Source organism: Anser anser (genome assembly GCF_964211835.1).
Source record: "Anser anser genome assembly, chromosome: 1".
In the NCBI taxonomy this organism is placed as follows: Eukaryota; Metazoa; Chordata; class Aves; order Anseriformes; family Anatidae; genus Anser; species Anser anser.
Window position 1 is genome coordinate 137,353,305 of NC_139720.1, and position 22,501 is coordinate 137,375,805.

At 39.6% G+C, this 22,501-nt stretch overlaps 1 protein-coding gene across 4 annotated transcripts; it reads left to right on the forward strand.

Moving 5' to 3' along the window:
• Window positions 1-7,783: 7,783 nt before the first annotated feature.
• On the forward strand, window positions 7,784-22,495 carry LOC310887931 (arylsulfatase D-like). 4 transcript variants are annotated; one of them, XM_083814142.1, is made up of 12 exons: window positions 7,948-8,002; window positions 10,941-11,006; window positions 12,002-12,919; window positions 13,048-13,197; window positions 14,496-14,617; window positions 15,564-15,686; window positions 17,171-17,594; window positions 18,512-18,648; window positions 18,862-18,996; window positions 20,529-20,691; window positions 21,411-21,532; window positions 22,004-22,495. In XM_083814142.1, the coding sequence occupies exons 4-12, from the start codon at window positions 13,112-13,114 to the stop codon at window positions 22,369-22,371; spliced, it is 1,680 nt and encodes a 559-aa protein (XP_083670268.1). In that variant the 5' UTR covers window positions 7,948-8,002; window positions 10,941-11,006; window positions 12,002-12,919; window positions 13,048-13,111; the 3' UTR covers window positions 22,372-22,495. The 4 variants fall into 4 exon arrangements, with proteins under 4 accessions (XP_083670269.1, XP_083670267.1, XP_083670270.1 ...); XM_083814141.1 differs by lacking the exon at window positions 12,002-12,919 and having other exon boundaries at window positions 7,926-8,002; XM_083814143.1 differs by lacking the exons at window positions 10,941-11,006; window positions 12,002-12,919 and having other exon boundaries at window positions 7,784-8,002.
• Window positions 22,496-22,501: the final 6 nt, after the last annotated feature.

The following is a 22,501-nucleotide window of genomic DNA, read 5'->3' on the forward strand; positions in this document are numbered from 1 at the left end:
GGCTTGAGAGGTAGGCCTGTGCGAACCTCATGAGGTTCAACAAGGCCAAGTGCAAAGTCCTGCATCTGGGCCGGGGCAATCCCAAGCACAAATACAATCTGAGCAGAGAATGGATTGAGAGCCACACCTAAGAGAAGGACCTGGGGGTGTTGGTGGACAAGAAGAATTACATGAGCCAGCAATGTGAGCTTGCATCCCAGAAAGCCAACCGTATCCTGGGCTGCATCAAAAGAAGCGCAGCCAGCAGGTTGAGGGAGGTGTTTCTCCCTGGAAGATCTGGATGCCCCGTCCCTGGAAGTGTTCAAGACCAGGCTGGATGAGGCTTTAAGCAACCTGATCTAGTGGGAGGTGTCCTTGCCCATGGCAGGGGTGGTGGAATTAGATGATCTTTAAGGTGCCTTCCAACCCAAACCATTCAATGATTCTATGACTCTATTTGAGTCTAAATTTTTTACAGGCTTCAAATTAGAAATTCTCGACACTAGGGACTTTCTAGTTCAACACACTCTCCCTTCCAGCACATAAATACAAGATAGTGTACTGTCTAGTCACCTAAGGCAAGAATCTGTATTTGGTAAACTGCATTGCTGTGGACTATATCATCTAAAGTGATAGTTTAAACACGTAGTTCACACAAACATCTACATTGTAAAGATGCCTATGTAAAGGATAAGATTCATTAATCTAAGTAGGTATCTAGTGTCATCTCAGCTGTCCTAGGGTATGAAATGTCTTTCCAAATCCCAGTCTTCTATACACATAGGCTATTGGTCCAAACCTAATTGTGTCTTCCAAAAAAGAAGGAAATATATTAATTATTTTTTTCTAATGAAAGCAGACAGTGTCTGCTAATGATCCACCAGAAGGAATGGTGAGAGATAGGCATCATTCTCAGACAGGGTGAGGAAGGGACCAAATCCTCTGGAGGCATATTTTGATCTTGGAAACTCAAGCTAAAGACAGTAGATATCCTGAAAATATGTGTATGTTCAAAGTAGTAATGGTGAGCTCCCCAGAGGTTATTTCACGACCTCTAAAGGGAACTGGGCGGAATTTTAGCATTTATTACTATGAAAATGACACTCTGGTAGCCATGAAGTCCCTCCTACAGGACTTCAGCTGCTTCTTTGAGCTCAGTACATCCTTTGGGAGCTGCTAAATGTAGGCAGCTCCACGCTCACTACAAATGAGTGCATACTCTCTGAGGGACAATCTCCTACTGAGACAGGAGCAGTCATGAGGAAGAACAGTGCTGCAGGCAGTGTATTTTGTTATTCAAACAGAAAAATGACTATGAATATGGGTGACATTTGGACTAATATGCTGGCCTGAGCATATGAGATGATAAACATTTGTGATATTTTTTCCTTTGGCTATGCCTTTAGCTTAATCTCACAGAATGTGTAATTTTTATCTCTATATATTATTTTCAGTCACCGGTTATCAATTTCTTTACTTGGCCAAGTAGTACAAACTGGTTTATTACTATCTTATTAGAAATAGAATAAGAATTTCTTGTTGTTTTAGAAAGACTAGCACTGAATGCTTAATCCCAAGTGTGATGTTTGAACTCTTAGTATTTATCATCATTGCGTCCTTAGGAGTACAAGGGAATTATTTATATGTCGTTTAAAACAGAGGAAGTCAGTGAAAGGCTTCTGTGAATTTGTAGTACAACTAAGTAGTAGAAAGTAAGCCAGGTAATAAGTAAATAATCATAGCAGCAAATTTGACAGAAAGAGAGATAAACATTCTTTTGCTCCTTTGTGAAGTAAGTTTATCAGACTCCTCTCATATGTAAAATAAATCATATTATTTCTGCTAGACTCAGAAATTTATAGGTTTGGTCCTCATGTACACAACATTTGGCCTTCTTGAGTCAAATCATCCATGATTATACACTAAGGGAAGACAGGGTATCATATGTCTTGTATGAACTAGTACATTATTATTAGATAGAAACTACACCAGTGAGTACTACAGCTCCCAAATTCTATACTGCTCAGGGTTACATTTGTTGTCAGTAACACTCGGTTTGCTGTTAGCAACCCTAGGATACTGGTCCTGGGAGCAAACATCCTTTGAAGCTGTTCAAAGTGCATCAGCAAAATTGCTACCAGAAAGAAACAGTCACATGAAATAAATAAATAAATTTGTATTCTAGGCAAAACACTTACATTTGGATTGGTAAAAGTAGCCTCCAAGGATAGAGAATGCCTATAAACAAGATTTTGCCCTGTGTTGTGACAGTTGCAGTAGCCTTCTAGACTGCTTAACTCACAGCTTTAGCATATTTATGATAGTTTGAATAAACAGCTCCTGAGAAGCTTTCTTCAGCCAAATAAAATCAGCTCAGTCAAAGCTCTGCAGAGTGCTGCATGTTCAGGTATTGACAGATGCGCTGCTCTGGGAGCCTCACAGCTATCAAGACGGAAAAAAATTTCCCCCTTGCAACAAATGTGCACATAGATATCTAAGAACCAAGAGATAGCCCATATATCCTCAGCCTGGTCTGTGTTGCCTCTCCTTTCCTCATTTATTTCCCTCTGAACTCTGTGAAACCATGGCCAGGCCCTGCATCTGACTAGTTTTTGAGAAATCACAAATAAGTTACTGAATATTTTGCTCATGTTCTAGCTGTAGGAAACTCTCAGTCTCCCTTACGATGGGCCCCTGCTCTCTCTCCACAGGACACTCAACGGTGAGTCATGAAGGGATAGAGGATTAATTGCTGTCTTGCGGACACAAGTGAAGCCCACATGTTGAAAAAAAAAAAAAAAGTGAATAAAGGTGGATTTTATTTCCTATAATAAATAATTACTGTTCAGAAATGTGTGATCACTTATCCCTCCAGGTAAGAGAATAAATCCATGCAGACTTGCACTCATTTCCCTCTGGCGGAATTCCAGGCAGAATGGGTGGCTTGCAGAACAATTTTTGTTAGGTGTGTATCCCATTTTGTTCATCCTGTAAAATAGTGACCTGTTTCACAACTATATTATTTTCTGAAATTTCTTCTTTTAAGAAAAGCTTTTCTGTCAAAATGAAATCCTCAGAAAGCTCCAAAAATGAACTAACGTATATATGCCTCTATCAGAAGCTCCCTAATGCCTGGTGCTGCAATGATTTCAATCTGTAAATTCTTGGAGACTTTACTCCGATGCTGGGAACCTCCCACTGTGATCAGCTGGTGAGAGCTAGGCAGCTGGCCAGTGTTTTCTGCAACTTGACCTTTTGTGTGCTTTTTGAAATACCTCTTTTGCTAAATCTCACTGTTGTTGAATGGAAGGCTGATCTTTGATGGACAATTCACAGTCCTGTTCCCGTGTGGGTTTCTACTACCATTAGACTCAAACTCACGGCCTTACTTTCACACCTCTGCAAAGAGAAACATTCAATCTAAGATGAACAGAACTGGTAACTCTGAAATTCTTCAACAGATCTTGAAACTTACAGTCTATTATTTCCTTTCTTGGCAGAAGTAACTTGGATCTCTTATTTACTTAGCCTCCGAATTTCACTGAGCATGTAGAAATTCAGTATCTTTGTGACTCCTAATCTCTTCTTATATTTGGGGGTCATTTAGCAATGAAATAAGAACAGAAAGTTCTGGGAGGATGAGGATCCTGTATTGAATGTATTTCTTTAAAGAACAGGACAGCACATGAACCAAATTGAAGGCTTGTTGTTCAGTCTAGCAGATTCTTGTCTCAGACGAAATTATACACTTCCGTCTTAAGAGAGAAGCAGCAATATATTTATTGATATGATGTAGTAATCTAACAAATCTTAATTGTAAATAAGACATCAACTTAAGATTTGAGATGCCAAGGTACACTAGATTATTTATTGCATAGAGGACAGGGTAAGTCAGACTCATTGGGGGACTCCTGTTGAGTCATGAGGTTCAGAGTGGACCCCTGTGCTTTCTAAATTCCTTAAACCAAAGAGGTAAGGAGACTAGGTGTGGCTGAATCTAATTCTAGTCCCACACTTGGTAAATGGTTTGTCTAAGGATTATAAATGCACAAACAATCTAAGATATAATCTTAGTGAAGTTTACAAAGTTTGGCAAGCTATCAATCACTTACAGGATCTGTTGCCACAAGGAATCTCTGTGAGGAGTAAGGGATGACCCTGAGAGGTGTCTCTGCTCAAGGTGAGATCCTCTTATGCAACCAGTTGCCATGCAGAAGAGTTCAAAGGGCTTGCTCACTATTTAAGGGGTAAGACACTGAACTAATTGACATATTGATTTTTGGTGCATACTCCATTGGCCCTCAGCTGCTGAGCAAGATGTCTATCTGTCAGTTTCTCCAGCACACAGCTTGAGCCAATATTGTAGTCACTATCCACATGAGCAAGGCCTCAGGTGTAGCCAGTACGCTGGTGACTACCTGCCTGAGCAAGTCCTCCGGTGCAACTTGACTTCAGCAAGAAATCACCTGCAAGATCATACACAGTTTTCAATATTTCAGGATGTGCTATTCTATGGAGATCACAATGCAACATTTTGAGAATCTGTCTGGCCCCATGGAGTAATATTTTTGTTCCTGAATATACAACTTAGTACCTGCGATGTCTGCACTTAGGGACATGGTTTAGTGGGTGATATGGGTGGTAGGGGGGATGGCTGGACTAGATGATCTTGGAGGTCTTTCCAACCTTCATTATTCTATGATTATCTCAAGCTTGACTGACAACTTCTGTCAAATAGCATCTCAAGGGCAAGAAATGAATGGCAGTACCTGGAAATGTCAAAATCAGAATTATATGAAAAAAAAATCACATGGCCTCTGTCTGTACCACAATACTGAAGTGCATACAACATTGCCACATAATTTCTATTCAGTGTCACATCAGCTTGTAACTAAGCATTGTTACAAAAAATAATAATAATAATAATAAATGTTTAATCCATAAGTAAATTACTAGTAATGTGATATAAAGAGGAAAGACTTCTGTCATGTTTTTCAGGATTTGTCTTCAATTATTGTTTCCTTATCAGTACTTCAATGTTCTTCTTTTGTCTATTCTTCACAGGACTTTTTTTTCGTATGAAGAGTTTTACTAACCTCAGCAGAAGACTGGGATACTTCCAAAATTCAAACACATGAGATAGCTACAGGGTTGACTTTCTTCAAGTTTGGAAAATATTTTTTAAACAGTCAGCATACCCATTAGGCAGTCTATTTATTTCTTATTAATCATTGCTAAGATTAATAAACTATTTACAGATGAGTTACCTCAGTTTCTTCTTTCCATGAAATTTCATAATCTCCTTCTAAACAGTGAGGGTAAGACATGAGTGGTATGTAATCCTTTGATTACTACAGGTTATTTTTTCTATTTCTCAAAGCTGGCAGAATTCAAAAAGGACCAGAGCTATTCTGTATGAGATTGTGGTTTGCATCTCCTTCTTGTGTGTGACCTACATTAGGGGGCCATGCAGACAGCCTCCAATTTTGATAGAACTTTATCAAGGAAAAGAAAAGCTAAAGGCTAGCAGACTCTAAGTGAGGAAGCTAATTTTTAAATATTGTTTCTTAACATTTAAAAATATGTGTACTTTCAGGAAGCCACCACCAAGGTGCTTACTGTAAAATCCACAATGACCACTGTCATCACCCTTCAAATGATGAGTTTGGTTATTTTTATGGAATGCCTTTCAGCTTAGTAAAGAACTGTCAGATGACTTAACCTCCATGATTGATGAGAGTGTTCAGAGTGAAGCTCTGGTTTTATAATCAGATGACTGGACTCATTATATTCACTTTTGCCTTAGGAAAACTTACTGGCTTGGTATCATCTGGCAAACCATCATCTGCATTGTTGGGTTTGTTCTCTGCCACTTACTGCTTATTATTGATTTGTAAAGCACAGGAACAGGGTTATGATGAGAGCCCATGAAATTACAGCACAACCGGTGCTAATGGAAAGGACTTCATTTCTTATCTTGAGGGAGGCAGCATCATCTATCGAAAGTTAAAGTGTATTTCCCTGCAAATATACTTTTGTTTCTGAGGCACCTTTCTTCTCTGTTTGAATGTCTGAGAAATGAATGATCAGTAAGCCACCAGTTTTCAGTCTTTCTCTGTAGGCCAAACTGAAGATGCTGTTGACAAGGAGGGTTTTTAAAAAATGCCATATTACCTTTCCCTCCTTCTGATTATGGCAGACAGTTGGAGAAACTAGGTGGCAGAAAATTTCTGGCTGCTGACAGTGGGATTTCTGCAGGTGGGAACTGTCATTCAGAGACAGGAATGGTGTGGTCAGACCTGAAATAGAGTAAAGGGGCCAAAAACAAATCTTATTTATGCTGAAGGCTCCTACTCCTTCCTTGCTTTCACACTCTCCTTTCTTTGTCCCACTCCATGAGCTACAGCTATTCCCATCAATTACTTCTTTGGGCTGAAGTTCTTGGTTCTTGAAGAAAATAATGCAATTGCTATTGCAATATGCATATAAACATTTAAGTCCCAAATGCACCCCTCAAGACTTATGTACTGTACCCAGTAGGGACACTATGAATCTCTTCCAGATGTTGGTTTCATCAAGGTCTACTTATCAAGGTCTATATTGTTTGTTTGTTTTTCTTTTCTCCACATTGCAGGGATATTTTATATTAATATTTATTTTGGCCTCTGAGCATTTTAGGATTCCCAATAAGACGTCTACACCAAGAACCTCTACCCTCTTTCCTATCTCTGGTTGAATAAAAGTACATTATTCATAGAATCATAGAATGGTTTGGGTTGGAAAGGACCTTAAAGACCATCTTTTTCCAACCCCCCTGCCATGGGCAGGGACATCTCCCACTAGACCAGGTTGCCCAAAGCCCCATCCAGCCTGATCTTGAACACTTCCAGGGATGGGGCAACCACAGCTTCTCTGGGCAACCTGTGCCAGTACCTCACCACCCTCAGAGTAAAGAATTTCTTCCTAATATCTAAATCTACCCTCTTTTAGTTTAAAACCATTATTCTTTGTCCTATCGCTCCATTCCCTGACAGAGTCCCTCCTCAGCTTTCTTGTAGGCCCCCGGTAGGTACTAGAAGGCTGCTACAAGGTCTCCCTGGAGCCTTCAGTTTTCCAGGCTGAACAACAACCTCAGCCTGTCTTTGTAGGAGAGGTGCTCCAGCCCTCTGGAGCTATAATTCAGTGCATTATAGAATGAGACTTTTGTACCCTGTTTTTAAACCTCCATAAACACACATTCTGTAAAAAGAGGGGTCTTGTGTTCCCAGTGACCTCTGAAGTTGCATGACAAGCCAAGCTATGCAACCATGCAAGTATTAACACTGGCAAAGGAGAGAACCCACAGACAGAGGAGCTACAAGGATACAACCAGGCATTACAGAGGCTGGAATTGCAATGCACACACCAACATGACACTGCAGTGACTGACTGTGTCTGGGCTGGCTTGCTTGCCCTCTGCATTAGCCATGGCTGCCCTGCTTCCATCTGTAGGGTGATTCTCCACACAACACAGGGCAGCCGGTAGCCCCACTGCTTGTGATTTAATGATCTTCCACTCAGTTACCACTAAAGCTCTTTCTACTGGCCTTGGCTGTGAGAGTTTTTACTTTAAAACAGTTACTATTTGGTCAGCATTTGTCATAGGGAATGAGCAGAGAAGTCCTCACCTTATGGTAAGTGGGATGAAAAGCTTTGCACAGTAATTTTGAAGGAAGTTAGCACCCACCGATTACTCTGAAACAAGTACTAGCAGTGCTTTTGAAAAACCTCTCTTTACAAAGACCAGAAAGCTTGAGAGGAAGAGGAGAGCGAGAGCAAAGCTCATGCAACAGAGTGAGCATGAAGTTAGTATAAACTGAGCTGCTAATGAGGGGGAAAAAAATAAAAGAGCCTTCGTGTTTCCCCCAGGACGGACTTTTCCCTCCTCCCCTTGCAGGCCGCTGGCGCCCTTCCCAGCAAGCTGGGGCTGGCGCTCCCCGGGCCTGGCAGGGCCTCTCCGGCACTCCAATAGCCAAAACAACGTGTGAGTGGGGTTGGGGGGACGAGGGGGGTGCTCCATAATTAATGGTCTCTGTTTTCCTTCTCCTTGTAACCCTTCACACCCAACTCCAGTTCTGGGAGGATTTGGTGGTGAATGGCAGGTATTCTGCTTTCCTTATCATCTTTGGAGAATTGCTGGGGCCTTGCAGTGGTGAACAGCAAACACAGTTCGCCTCCAGGTTGCTTCCATGCAATGTCCGTGGCTCCTCTAGCATCAGGGCTCGTCCTTGATTAAAAAACACAGGTTGGTTGCTTGGAGAGTTTGGGTGAGTGGCAATGCAAAACACCAAGTGGTAATACAGTGCTATAACCATGGTGACAGATAGCAAGTACTGATGGCAGCAGTATTAAATCTAAACTATGATACAAAAAAACCTCACCAGCTGCAAGTACTGACTGTGCTCATACCAGCTCCCAGCTCATTGCCCACACCCCTCCCTGAGCATCTGGCTGCCTGGAAGCTGTGCGAAGAAGAGGGGGAAAGGTGGAACAGCATGTTGCACATGGCATGTGTTTCTTCAGGAGCCATAGGGCATGCTGCAGTTAGCACTTTTAATTGCATTCTAATATATTGTTGAATGTGATTAACCTGTTTTGCAGTATGTATTTACAGGAGAGAAAACAAGCATTTATTCTCAGCTAACAGCTAAGCAGCAGCGTACCTCTACACATTATTTGGAAAAGTTTGTCCTAATACTTATAATTCATTTCTGATGTATTTAAATAGGTGGCAAAGGGTGTTTTGTTGTTGTTTGGTTGGGTTTTTAATTTTTGGTGTTTTTTTGATTGTTTTGCTTCAATTAGAAAATTATTCATTTCAGTATCCAAAGTAGAAAAACAAAATTTAGAAATAAAACCAGTTGTTTTGCTGTGTCTGATGACTGACTTTTCACATAACTGACATTTTACATCTGTACATCTCCTAGCATCTTTAAGAAGGAGTTGATTCTTTCAGCTCTGATGGATTCCCTGAACGCATGGTGGTGTGGCCAGTCTTCTGGGGATGAGGGAGATGAGATATGAGAGACATGACTGGCTTTGCTAAATTAGTATTTTGGTCATGGGCAGATGTTTTTGAAATGGAGGCGTGTCTTTTTTCTTCTCCATAAGACTCAAAGAATAGACTCTAATCTGGGAATGTATTCAATATGTGAAATATTCATAGGATGGGGGGAAACTGCCAGGAGTCAAGCTGCAGTGGGTGAGGAAGGGGCTGATTTTCTTGCAATTTCAAGCTTGCAGCTTGCTTGCTGTAAAGCAAAGCTGAAGAAAACAGCTCTGCATGACAAAGTGCCTAGAAAAAGCTTTATAAACCTATTTGGAGTTGTTACTAATCCATTTGAGTTAGGTCCACCTGATTCAGCCACTTAATAAACCAAGCAAAAGCTTCTTTTGTTAAATCTCTTAAAGTGACTGTTTAGCTTCAGGCTTTGCAGCATTGCTGGCAGGTTGAACGAATTGTATTGTATCAATTAAGACTTCGCTATTGGTTGATAAATTTGGAGAAAGAAGTGGTGGGGCAGTCATGTGTAATACCACTTTCAGAAGAGAGTAATTTCTAGATAAGGCTTACAGACAATTAAAAATGTTTAACTGAGCGAGATATGTCCACGCAGAGTTGGGCTGGCCTGTTCCTGTTGCTCATGGCTCATTTTGCAGAAATGTTTAGTGTGATTTACTACAGAGTCTCATGAAATTTTATGTGGAGATACTAGACTGAATAACTGGTGGTGCATACTTCTGTAAATGGAGAAATAAAGTTTTTAGTTAACAATGCCATTTGAGAATTTTTCAGCTGAAATTAACTAGTAATACCATTGATTATGTTCAAGCCAATAGCAAGTAGTCTTACAGTTTGTCAGCTCTATTCGAGTTTGGGGAATCTGCCGTTACTTCTAGTCATTCTTTGCCTGGGAGACTTCTGTTGAGAGTAACTTAGTACCTTCAGAGTTTCCTTTGTCCGTGCAAAGACTAAGCAATCTATAGATTTATTATTTCAAGATTATTTTGGTATTACACTGGCTAGAAGAATTTATGTATTGGGGAGCTATATTGGGGCAAGAGCTAACAGCAATATTGCAATTGAAAAAAAGAAAGGAAAAATTTGAAGAAACTTCCTCAAGTGCAGAGCCATTTTCTTCAGGTTATTTGAACCCTTTAGGTGAGAGTGTTAAAATTGGCTTTAATTGAGCTCTTTTAGATGCCTGTAAAATGTAGAGTAGTCTTATGGCTATTTGGGAATATGTTATGCAGTTTATCTGTAATGCCAACAACTAGATGCTGGTTCGTGGGCACACAGATATGTTTGTTGCTCTGATAATGTTTACTATTAAATTTCAGCTGACTGTCCTTCTGTGGAGCCCCATAACTTGTTTCTTTACAATACTTTATTTCTTCCACTTTAGGCACTCAGTCTTGATCATATTGCACTGTCCTTGGAAGCATGATTGAACAATAAATTACCTTGCTTGCAGAAAACAGGCATGCATTTTTATGCTTCTCCTTCCAAAAACTGTCTCAGTCTCAGCAAAACTGATGAGCTAAGACTTGTGTTTTGACCCCATGAATTTATGCACTAATTAATCTTCTACTGTTTTGATCTTAACTAAGCTCTTTTTCTCATTCAATATAAAACATCTTTCCCACTCTTGAATTCTTTATTTGTTGTTTTCTGCCCCCTCTCCAGTTTTTAAACTTAGTTTTGACCTTTTGATCAAAAAACAAAACAAAACAACAGTGTGATTCCCATCAGTGCCATGTCTTCAAGGTAAAATCACCTCACTAGTACCTCTCTTGTAAAAAGACATAATTGTCTTTTTGTCTCAGATTGACTGAGGGGTTTTTTTGTTTTGTTTTGGTGGTGTTTGCTTTTCTCTAACATCACAGTAGTGACTATACTCAATTTGTGCACTTATTTTCAGGATCGTTGCCTACCAGGAGATGATTGCAGCCCTACCTTACACAGCCATTGCTGCTGTTCTATTCAGGTGAACAGATTTCTGGCTCCCTCCTGCATGTATTTGTTTGTACTTGTATTTTTTGTCGTATTTTTTGATTGGCCCACCTTTTTTTCCCAAGCAACCCAGAGTTCAAATTAATCATTTTTCCTGATGATTTGCTTTGTATTTGTTCCCTTCCTAACCTCTGTGTAGGAAATTCAACTCCATTAAAAATCATGTCATTAATGTTCTCTCTCTCCTCCCCCCCCCCAACTTTTTTTTTATTCCTCCTTGACTGTTCTAAGGTGAGTACAGGAGCCAAAATTTAACAGCTCAGTAGCTTTTCCAACATCTGGTTGCCTGTGCCAATGGCTTCTAACCTGTACTTGAAAGGTCATTGTCAGTAAAAATGTATAGTTGATCATCTATGGTGTAAATCCATATTAAGTCTTGTGAATAAAAATATATAAATAGCAGCCTGTGTTTTCCTAATGGTTTGCACTTACCTAATTCATTAAACTGACATTGTAAAATCACTTTGTAATAATATGTCTTTATGTTTTAAACAAGATCTCTCTCCCAAAGTGGAGTTCTCTGGCTATGCCTTTAATATCATAATTTCCAGAATCTAATGGGTAGTTCTGTAGGTAGTTCTGAAAAGGTTTATATGTGTGTATGTTTTGTATTGTTCTTTATTTCAGCTTTATTGCTTTTGAGTTTTATGAGAGTTTAGTAACAAAACATTCTTACAATCTTCTTCCAAGTATTAAAAGATGGTCACTTTAATTTCCAAGCATGGTTATTTTATAATGTAAGTTCATGCTACCTGACACATTAGGATATGGACTTGCAACTATAAGCAGTAGGTTACCTGGGATGGAATTCGTCCTTGACCCTATCTAAATCCACAAGCAGGGTTACCACTGGGGTCAGCAAATACCCAGCACTTAACGCCATGAGAAAACAAAATGCTAGGATGCTGCTGCAAACGTAATTAAAAGTGGATTTCATCATTTGCTTTCTTTTTCTCTTTTATGTAACAGACGGAGACGGGAAGGACTACTCTTGTCCTCAGCATGGAAGGAAGAATGCCCGAGTGACAGCAATTGGCTGTCAGAGGCTGCTTATTTACAGGGTTCTCTAGGGACCGTCCCCCTGCACCTCTAACTGAATGTATTAGCATTCTGGAAGGATTTATTATACCAGTACAATGCTCTGAAACTCTTATGGAATGGTGCATTGACAAATAGGAAATTTTCCTTTGCTTAAAATAATTAATCCAAGTATAGAAATTGAAAATACCAATGTTGTTTCTAAAGCAACGTCTCATCACAATTCTGTAAATCACTGTTTTAACAAAGTACTAGAGTGTACAAAACACAGCTAGAACTTTGCTCCTGGATGATTAAATTACTGTAGTAACCAGCTGGTTACTTATTTACGACTAGGAGTGCTCAGTCTTGTCTGTTTACAGAAAATCCTGTGTGTTGTGTTTACCTGTTAGAGGTGATGGTTGCTTGTTTATTGAAAAATATGTTTTTCTATATAAGATCGTCACACCAAAATTGCAAATCCTGGAATGATTTGCAGGAGATTTCTCAGTCTGTGCAAGAGACTAAGCTGCCCTGTGTCCATCAAAATTAGCATGTATTGCAATGACAGTGTGCAAGTTAAAAATCAGTCCAGGACTAGGTCTTAAGATTGTTGATCTAGCAGTACTTAGTTGGAAGATTATGTAGTTTCAAATATTCTAGGCATATTTATATAAGTCTGGTATGCATGTGTAAAAATGTAAATTCTCTTTTTGCCAGATATTAAATATAATTGTCTGGTATGGGGATGCTGGCATCTTGGAATGCCAGTAGAAAAGCTCCTGCAGCCACTCTGACTCAAGTGACCTAGGTGGTAGTGATGGAAGAAGTGAAACCCATAAAACTCTACCCTTCTGCTTCCCACTGAAAGTAAGGCTGGAAAATGGAGTTTCCCACTGTTTTGTTTATCATATTGCAGATCTGCTGCCAGAGGGACTCCCAGCACTGTCCCAGTCTTACAAGTCCCATATGTTAAAAGTTACTTTGCTGCATTACAGGAGATGCCTTCTATTGGCACTGTCTTCATGCTTACTCTGGAACACATTTGGCTTGACTACAGCTATGGACTCTAAACCCAACATAGTTTTATTTCTGGCTGACGATCTTGGCATCGGAGATGTGGGATGTTATGGGAACAATACCATAAGGTAAAAAAAAAAAAAAAATTAAAGTCAATACAATATATAGCATAGAATATCTTGGGTAATTAAACCTAATGATAAAATAAGAAACATTCTTAAGTCAAGGCACTGGTAATTCAGGAATTTGTGCATTTAAGTCCTTGTTGTATGCATGCACACGGATTGAGGCCTAAGTAAACAATGTACAGTGAACAAAAAAAAAATCATATTTTCATTTTGATCTTTTTAAAGTTCTTTCTGAGAATTTCTCCCCCACTCCCCAATGTGCTAACTCTCCCATCACCTGTTTTGGTAATAAGGTTTTCTGTCGTTCTTGTTCATGAATTTCTTTCCATTTTATACATAGTTAAGCCTTCCTCTGTCCACCCACTGTTTTTCCAGAATCCCTTGTCCACTTGCTTGCTGTCTCCTCCAATACACCCCAGTCTAGACTCCTGTGGGCTGACACAAATGAGTCATTGCATGGTTAAGTTCCTTCAAAACCGGTGATTACATTCCTTCAAAACTTAAAGGCAAAGCAGAAGTGAATGGGCATTGGGAGCATGTCTTATAAGCCTCAGCTCATGCCATCTGAATGGTGTACAACCTTTTGCTGGCAGGCTCTGTGCTCATCTCCCTCAGATGATGGTGGTGGGGTTGTGCAGAGGAATAGGCTTCTGGAAGACCATAGTCCTCTTTTGCTGGTGGTGAAATAGTCAGGAGACCTCTTTGGTGGTGTTGTAGTCCATTTATGTGGGAGAGCTAGGCTCCCATAAAAATGTAAGCACATAAAGTTACATGTGAAATGTTAGAATATAAAATATTAAAATATTAGTTGAAAGTAAAGTTACATGCAAAGATGCACCACTGTATTATGAAATAAGTACAGTGTTTAAAAGTATGGAACAGGAAAACTTGGTTCCAATAACTCTAGATAGTCTGGGAGACTCTCTGGCTTAATTAACTCTGAAATTCAGGGTCCAAATGGTCTGACAAAAGCAACTTGCAGGAAGTATTTGAATACAAAAATATAACCCTCCTTAGATAAATCTTTCCAGTTTTATTTTCAAACTAAACATTACCAGCAAAGCCCAGATTTCTTTTCAGTGTTGCCAAATGTACTCTATGGCTATGTCCCAAAATGGATTCTCCAGTGGCTATAGCCTAATTCACCCACTGTATCAAGTTTTGTTACTATACTAGTCCTGCAGCATACAGAAAATAACTTTTTGAGGAAATGCTGAAAAGCTTCAGTTCTTCTTGGAAATGTATTAAAATAAGGTTTGGGTTACTTTGCTTCTATTGAAATTGAAACTCTGTTTTAGGACCCCAAACATTGACCGCCTGGCAAGAGGAGGAGTGAAGCTTACTCAGCACATTGCCGCAGCTCCACTCTGCACTCCCAGCAGAGCAGCATTTCTCACTGGCAGATACCCCATCAGATCAGGTTGGGCCCATTTTGAATTTCGAATTTCTATGTACAGTGCTGAGGTACTACAATAACCAATAAGAAGGAACAGAGGAGAATTCAGCTACTTCCTCACCCTGAGTTGGAAAGTACATTGCCAGTGGCTATAACTTTATATATGTGACTTCTGAATGGGAACCACTGCCTCACCAGCTGAGACACCTTTAGCCTTACTTTGTAGGATTCAGGAACACTATATGATAAAAATAGATATGTATGGAGAAATGCTAACAGTAATGTCTGTCATTTCTTTACTACAATAAAACCTGGGGCAAACTGTTGGAAGTCGTCTTGATGGTGGTGGTTAGAGGTGAGGGGTTGAAACAGGGCTCCCAAGAGAAGTGAGAAAGTTCGTAGCCAAAATAGTGCAGAAAGTCACAAAACTCCAGTGAAAATGGAGTGTTGGATCCACTCCTCACGTACCTAAGGCACCTTTTGGAGGAATTCATAGATATCTTTCTTTCACTAGGAAACATACAGCAAAATTATATGCTTAGTTTAGGAGACCTACATGCAAAATCTGTATGTTGGGTAAACTGTATATCACTTAACATTGCATGACATCCCCAAGACAGGGAAATGCAACTGTTATCTGTCATTTTAGACTAAGAGCAGAGAGACTAAATTAGCACAGTTACTCAGAAAGGCAGAAAATAAAACCTGCTATATAATGTCCCTATTGATTAATTCTTAGCTTGATGGTAAATCTGGTGCCAAGCGGTATTTGTTTTGACGGATAACTCTTGACTATCTGAAGCACTTAGGCACACTATTGATAATGTGATGTGACTGCCTTCAAGATATGCTTGGCAGAGTGAGGCACTCTGCTGTCTTCAGGTTAAGCACCTGATCTGGGGGCCGAGAGGAGCAGCCCAGCAAGCAGAGTGCAGGAGGCTGGCAGGACTGACCTAACTATTTCCATCAGGGATGGCTTCCAGCAATCAGTACCGAGCACTGCAGTGGAATGCTGGATCAGGAGGGCTCCCTGCAAATGAAACAACTTTTGCCAGGCTTCTACAGCAACAAGGCTATACCACTGGGCTGATAGGTACGTGAAAAATTTTTAGCATGAGTCTGAAGGATGACCTGGTTACATGAAGGGAATTTAGGGATTGTAATTGCCCTAAATGGTCCACAAGTACTCTCCAAAAGATTGAGGAGAGAAAACAACTTGTATTTGCAAAACTAAAAATACTGTGGTGTAAAGAGTTTTAAGAAAATACAAATGCCTGTACATGGTATGGGAAACAGAAAGGATTAAAAACTGTCTCATAATTATAATGGGTGAGAATTTATTTTACTTGGCCTAAGACTTTTCAATGGTTGGTCCACTGAGAGAGTTTTGTTAACATAGAGATTGTTCCAAATAAAACAGTCTTTAAGTATTTCACCTGCCTTTATGGGTCAAGAGGCAAATAAACCAAAGGGATAGGGAAAGAAAGAAATAAAGCTTGTACCCACAGAGCAGATGGTCTCACAGGTGAGATTGTGAGGTCCCAAAGAGTCATGGTACTGTAGCAGTTCCCTCAGATGAAGCCAAGATGCAAAGATGTCAGAGAAACACTGCCCTGGAGCACTTTCCTCTCTGTGACTTTGAACAGACTTCAACAGTTCCAAGTTTCATCATTCTTTTGCCAAATACTCAAAAATGGACTGGCTAAGTGTCTCTTTTCACTTCTATTCTGCTTTTACTACTGCTCAAGTGATAGAAACTTCTGCAATGGATGCCTTAGCATGAATTAATAGGTAGGGTAAGCACTGTATCCCTTAAAGTGAAGGGGTTCAGCTGTGCCAAATGTAGTCATCTCCAAGTTCTGGAAATAAATATGGCTGTATTGAATCACAAACTAATGAAGTGAATCTTTCTGGCTGAGTCTATAAATTACTTGGCAATCCTGTAACCCAGCAAACATCAGGGTGGTTTGATCCAGCAGTTTTCTAAGCAGGAAACAGCTTTTGTCTGCTTGCTCTGTTAGGGAGACTGGGCAAGGACAGTGTGAAAGGTTGGCATGTAGCTTTTTCTCCTCTTCATGTTGAGTAGAGATAATGCCTGGGAAATCATCTTCCTGAGTCCGGTGATCAAAATGTTTGGTAATGTAGGCAAAAAGTTTACTGGATCTTTTAGTAAATTTGTAACATGATATTAAAATGAAGTTGCAAGTAAAGCATTTGAAAGTTGGGAAGCAAATGTAATAAAGCAGATGGTGATTTAGAGTACCATAATCCCCTGATCCTCATTAAAAGGTGATTAAAATCCCATCCCTATGTGACCCTCATCACTTTAGTAGCTGACCACCCTTCAGATTTCCCTGTTTATTGCATGACCATTTGGGGATTGCACATCATGATACAACATTCACCTGATCAAGCACCGATTTCTCCGTGCATCCTTATGCACCTCAATACTCTCCTGAAAGAGGGAGTGACTCACCTAATCCCCAGGCAGATGCTTACAATGCTACCTTGGGCTTCTTTTGAGTTGTCCAAAGTTGTTTGAGTGTTCTAATTTCTGTCATGCTTTAAAACTTTCAGGAAAGTGGCATCAAGGTGTAAACTGTGAATCCTTCAATGATCATTGTCACCATCCTCTAAATCATGGGTTTGACTACTTTTATGGCATGCCTTTCACACTTCTAAACAATTGTCAAGAAAACAAACCTCCGGAGCTGGATGTAGCCCTTCAAGCTAAGCTTTGGCTTTACAGTCAGATAATTATCGTTGCTGTGATCACTCTTACCACTGGAAAACTGACTGGTTTGATTTCCATCCGCTGGAAGATAATTGCCTGTTTTACTTTGGTGGGCTGCCTTTTCTTCATTTCATGGTACTCTAGTTATGGCTTTGTGCAGCACTGGAATTGTATCCTGATGAGAAACCATGATGTCACTGAGCAGCCGATGAGATTAGAGAGGACTGCTTCCCTTATGCTGAAAGAGGCAGTGTCATTTATCAAAAGGTAAATGATTGTAGTTTTCTTTAAAAGTGGGAGAATACTCTGGGCTCATGGAATAGTATTTTTTTCCCACAATAACTATAGCTGTATCTTGATAAGTTTGAAACCCACATCCAAGTTCCCTATTAAAAAACCCAAACGACTTAAATTTTAATTGCAACTGCCCACTTTGGAAGTAACAGCAAATGAGATGACTTTTCACCAAATCACACATGACCATCTCACCATACACTGTAATCTGTACATAGTTAATTCACTCCAAGATTACCCAGCTAATTTTTACATTTCACTCTACAAGCCTCATTTTTGCTTTTTCTCCTAATCCTTATAAAACACACAGATAAAAGGTGCATGATGCACAAAATCTTGTGAAAATCTGAAAACACTTGAATTCCATTTTCATGTCATTCAGACACTTGAAAAGGAAACTGGGTAAGATCATTCATTTACTAGCTTCAAGTTCCTCTTTGGCCTGCACAGCTGTTGATAAACAATTCAGTGTGCCAAATGTCGTTCTGGAAAACAAGGAGAATAACTATTCTTTTCTTAAAATATGTGAAAACAAATGTACTGACAAGTATAAAAGGCCATCTTAGAAAAGCCATACAAATCTTAAAGTAAATATAAAACTGTATCCATTTGCATTTAATTAAAGAGGCATCAGAGCCAGGCAACTGATTCATTTAAGCACTGTGTAAATGCTATGCCTGTTTACACATTGGAATTTGAAATAATCTGGCTGGAAATGATCCTTCTTGCCTTCATTTTATGCAAGAAAACAATAATTAACTATGATCAATGAGGTTCAGTATGTGTGGGTACAGTATAGACCCATTGTGTCTGTGCATGGATGAATACGAAAACTCAAAATATTACAAATGTACATCAAAAATTATGTTCATTTTTTGTTGTTTTTAAAGAAACAGGTATGGACCATTCCTTCTCTTTGTTTCCTTTCTACATGTTCACACCCCTCTCTTCACCACAGCAAAATTTCTTGGGAAAAGCCATCATGGTTTATATGGAGACAATGTAGAAGAAATGGACTGGATGGTGGGTAAGTATTCTTGATGAAGGATTTGTTTCAGATACATATGCCTGTGTATTTTAAAGCAGGAGAATTAATAAAACCAAAATATCCACAGCAATTTAAGCTGTTAAAGACTTCTTGTAGTGCATTGCAAAAGGTTATTATTGAAACATTATAAATGTGGGGTGATCTTTCTAATTGCTTAATAGGAAACTTGCTGTTGCTCTTCTTAATTTTAAGGCAAAATTCTGGATTCACTTGACAAGGAAGGTTTGGAAAACCATACGTTCATATACTTTGCCTCTGATCATGGAGGACACTTGGAAGCTCAGGATGGCTCTGCCCAGCTAGGTGGCTGGAATGGTATTTATAAAGGTAGAAAATTCATTATGGCCTTACATCTAGGTTAGAAACAGAAACAATGAATTTGCCTGTCTGCAGCTGTCAAGGCTGGAGTGAGTTATATTGTTTTCTAGCTTGAAATACAGGTGACATTCAGAGGTAATTTAAAGTTACCTTTTCTTTCAGTAAAGTTCAAGTGTTATTACACATCTCCTTGATAAAGGGATTGTATAGTTTGATACCTGTAAACTATTCAGTGTTCTCAAATGAAAGTCACTGAAAAAAATGTGATAGTTCCCTTCATCTCTCTCCTCTCCCCCTTGCCACCTCCAATAGGACTGTTCCTGATTTGCTTGTTTCTTTTCTCATTATCTTCCAGAAATCATTGCTACTCACCTAATTGTTATGAAATAGGGTAAGGGCACATTGTGCTATGACTTGCAGCAACCATGTAGTCCCTCTATGCTTTTATACTCTATGCAAAATCGGTGATTAGTGTAAGATCTGAATGACTTTGGTGGTCTACAAAGACCTCACTCTCTACGTTCTAATCTTTGTGCTGTGAATAATGCTTCAACCTGCTCAGCAGTGCGGTAGCATTTTCAAGCCAAAAGGATATGCATTCTTTGCATATTCTCCCACCTACCCCAGCAGCCCTGTGTAATCAGATCACCTGTCCTGTCATTAATAGGTGAGAGCATGCGCTGGGGGAAGGAAAGCTCAGGGTGTAGGCTCTGTTACCAGCAGTGAATCATCTACTTCTTGTCCAAATTTCTGATGTGTTTATTTTCACAAAACAGGTTTCTTCCAATTCAAAACCTTCTTGAGCCTCTCCACAGGACAGAGACAAGGTCAAAGATATGAAATTTTGGCTTCCATGTGATGGATGCTTTGCTGCTGAGCAATGGAGTTTTTGGCTCTTATGAAAGAGAAGGGCTTTCAACTAGTACACAGATCTTCTATCTCACTCCATATTTCCTGTCTTTGCTTGATAAATTATTTGTTTTTATGGATAATAAGACTGATGCATAAGCCTGATGGGATCTAGCAAAGGCAGTGTTTTTGCCATATTGAATATCTTAATTAAAACAGATTTCTGCTTTCAGAGTTAGTTAAATATTGTCTTAATATGTATTGAGCATCAGAATGTTTTATTAGGTTAGTTGATGCTGGTAGCAAGTTGGAGAAAGGTGTTTTCCTGCCATTTTAAGTAATGTGTATATGGCTTGATTTTATAGGTTCCGATTTTTTGCTTCTCAGATGTTCAGAGATGTTGCATTAAGCATCGGGAGAGTCAGGTCCAAATCTCAATTTCAAAAATGTAAAATATGTATAAGGCATATGGAAATGTAAGTGTTAAGGACACAGATTTTGAAGGGAATCCATGGCTACAAAAATAAAATTTTTTTTACAGCTATTTATTAAAGTAGGATACTAACTCTTAAGTCTTGTGTAGGTTTAAACAGAATATCAAATATTTCTTCAGTCTTGTGAGTACTTCCTCTGTGAGTTCTTCCTCATGAGTTTCCCTCTGAACTGCCATATGTTGATTAATTTTACTGCAGGTGGAAAAGGCATGGGAGGCTGGGAAGGAGGGATTCGTGTGCCAGGAGTATTCAGATGGCCAGGAGTGTTACCTGCAGGCACAGTTGTCGGTGAACCTACAAGTCTGATGGATATTTATCCCACAGTTGTTCATCTGGCTGGAGGAATATTGCCACAGGACAGGTGTGGAGATGTTTTCAACAAGAGAAATTCATAGGAGAGCTAACTACTAAATAATTAGTGTTGTGTTTTTGTTTATGTTTTTGGTTTTTTTTTTGTCATCCTTGGAGATCCCACAAGTATTCCCTTAGTCTCAAGCCTAGTCTAAAATTTTAAATGAGAGAACAAATCCCCCCAAATACTCCCACAGATATGCATGTGGCCAGAGGAGTTGCTCCTGCAAAAGACCAGGTGCTTCTTTCAAAAACAGGTTCGACATCTCTCATGAAAGAATTGGTGGCTGAGGTTCTTCTGGTACTGACAGACCTCTGTTATGGACACAAATTCCACTTTAGGTTCCTCCTAAAATGATTAAATCCATTCTTGTCCAACAGATTTCTAAAAGCTCCTTTGAAATGTGCTATATGTAAACAATTATGAGATCAGTATTGATTTTCTGAATAAAGGATATTTTTCGAGTAGACCAAACTCTAAATGGTGTTTAAATATTGCTAAATGGAATGAGTTGACCCAGCTATTTTAAAACTAACTAACTAAATTAATTAAAATCTAGGTATTTAAAATACTGGCTTGACAATCTTCTGGCTGCTCTAAATCTATGAACAAATTATTCTGTAAGCTGTCTCTAGCACCAGTGTAGCTAATGCAAAATCACTAATAAGTATACAGTTCATACTGTCAGGCTTGTCCCCACCTAAGTACATTTCTCCCCATTACATTAGGGTGATCGATGGACGAAACTTGATGCCTTTACTGCAAGGAAGAACTCAAAGGTCAGAGCATGAGTTCCTGTTTCACTATTGTGGGTCCTACCTGCATGCAGTGCGGTGGCACCAAAAGGACAGTAAGTGTAAACATTTGTTCCATGTTAACTGCAGAATATGAGGTTTCTCCTCCTGTTGGCTGCTTTGCAAATTGACAGGTTTATTATATGATAGGTGTTTATCTGTACTGATATCTGAGATTCTTGAAATTGTTATGCATGATATACCAGTACTTCTAGCTAGCTGGAGGTGTCTTACAGCAAGGAGAGATTTGTAATAAAGGAAATGTATTATAGGAAGTGGGGTGGGAATAGAGGCTGTCTACTACTACACTGGAAGATGGATGTTGTTGTCTTCATATTTCTAGTGTTTTCCATCTTCAAAGTCATTACTCAGTGCAGAGGATCTGGTTTGTGGTGATGGGAGAGCCACAAACGAGAAGAGGTGTCTGTAGTAAATAGTCATACTCCCTGAAGACACTTTAACTTGAAGACACTTTCCATTTTCCTCCATTGTCTTATAGTCGTGCCATAAGTTTTCTTTCCTGCCAGGTGGAGCCACCTGGAAGGCTCATTATGTGACCCCAAACTTCCATCCACTCGGGGCTGGGGCTTGCTATGGAAAAGGAATTTGCCCATGTTTTGGGGAAGGCGTGACCCATCATGAGCCTCCATTGCTGTTTGACCTCTCGCGAGACCCTTCTGAAGCCAAACCTCTGTCAGCTGACACCGAGCCCCTCTTTGACACTGTGATAGAGCGGATTGGGAGAGCCATAGAAGAACACCGCAGGACACTGACTCCAGTCCCGGAGCAGCTCTCCCTATACAACGTCGTCTGGAAGCCGTGGCTGCAGCCGTGCTGTGGGACGTTCCCATTCTGTTGGTGTGATAAGGAAGGTGACAGCACACAAAATTTGTGAGATGAGTGATTGTTAACATGTCCTAAGGCACTAAGTCCTCTGCTGAACAAACTTTCAGAAAATAATCAGGTCTTTCCACTGTCTGGCAACCAAAGTGGCTGAAAATAAAGAGAAGTAATGTTGAGTAGAG

Bases quoted from the DNA above. Each gene is read 5' to 3' on its own strand.
- LOC310887931 (XM_083814141.1), top strand. From the start codon at position 10,960: ATGATTGCAGCCCTACCTTACACAGCCATTGCTGCTGTTCTATTCAG. The intron at 11,007-13,047 runs GTGAACAGATTT...GCTGCATTACAG, and splicing joins ATTGCTGCTGTTCTATTCAG to GAGATGCCTTCTATTGGCAC. The intron at 20,692-21,410 runs GTGTGGAGATGT...CCATTACATTAG, and splicing joins GGAATATTGCCACAGGACAG to GGTGATCGATGGACGAAACT.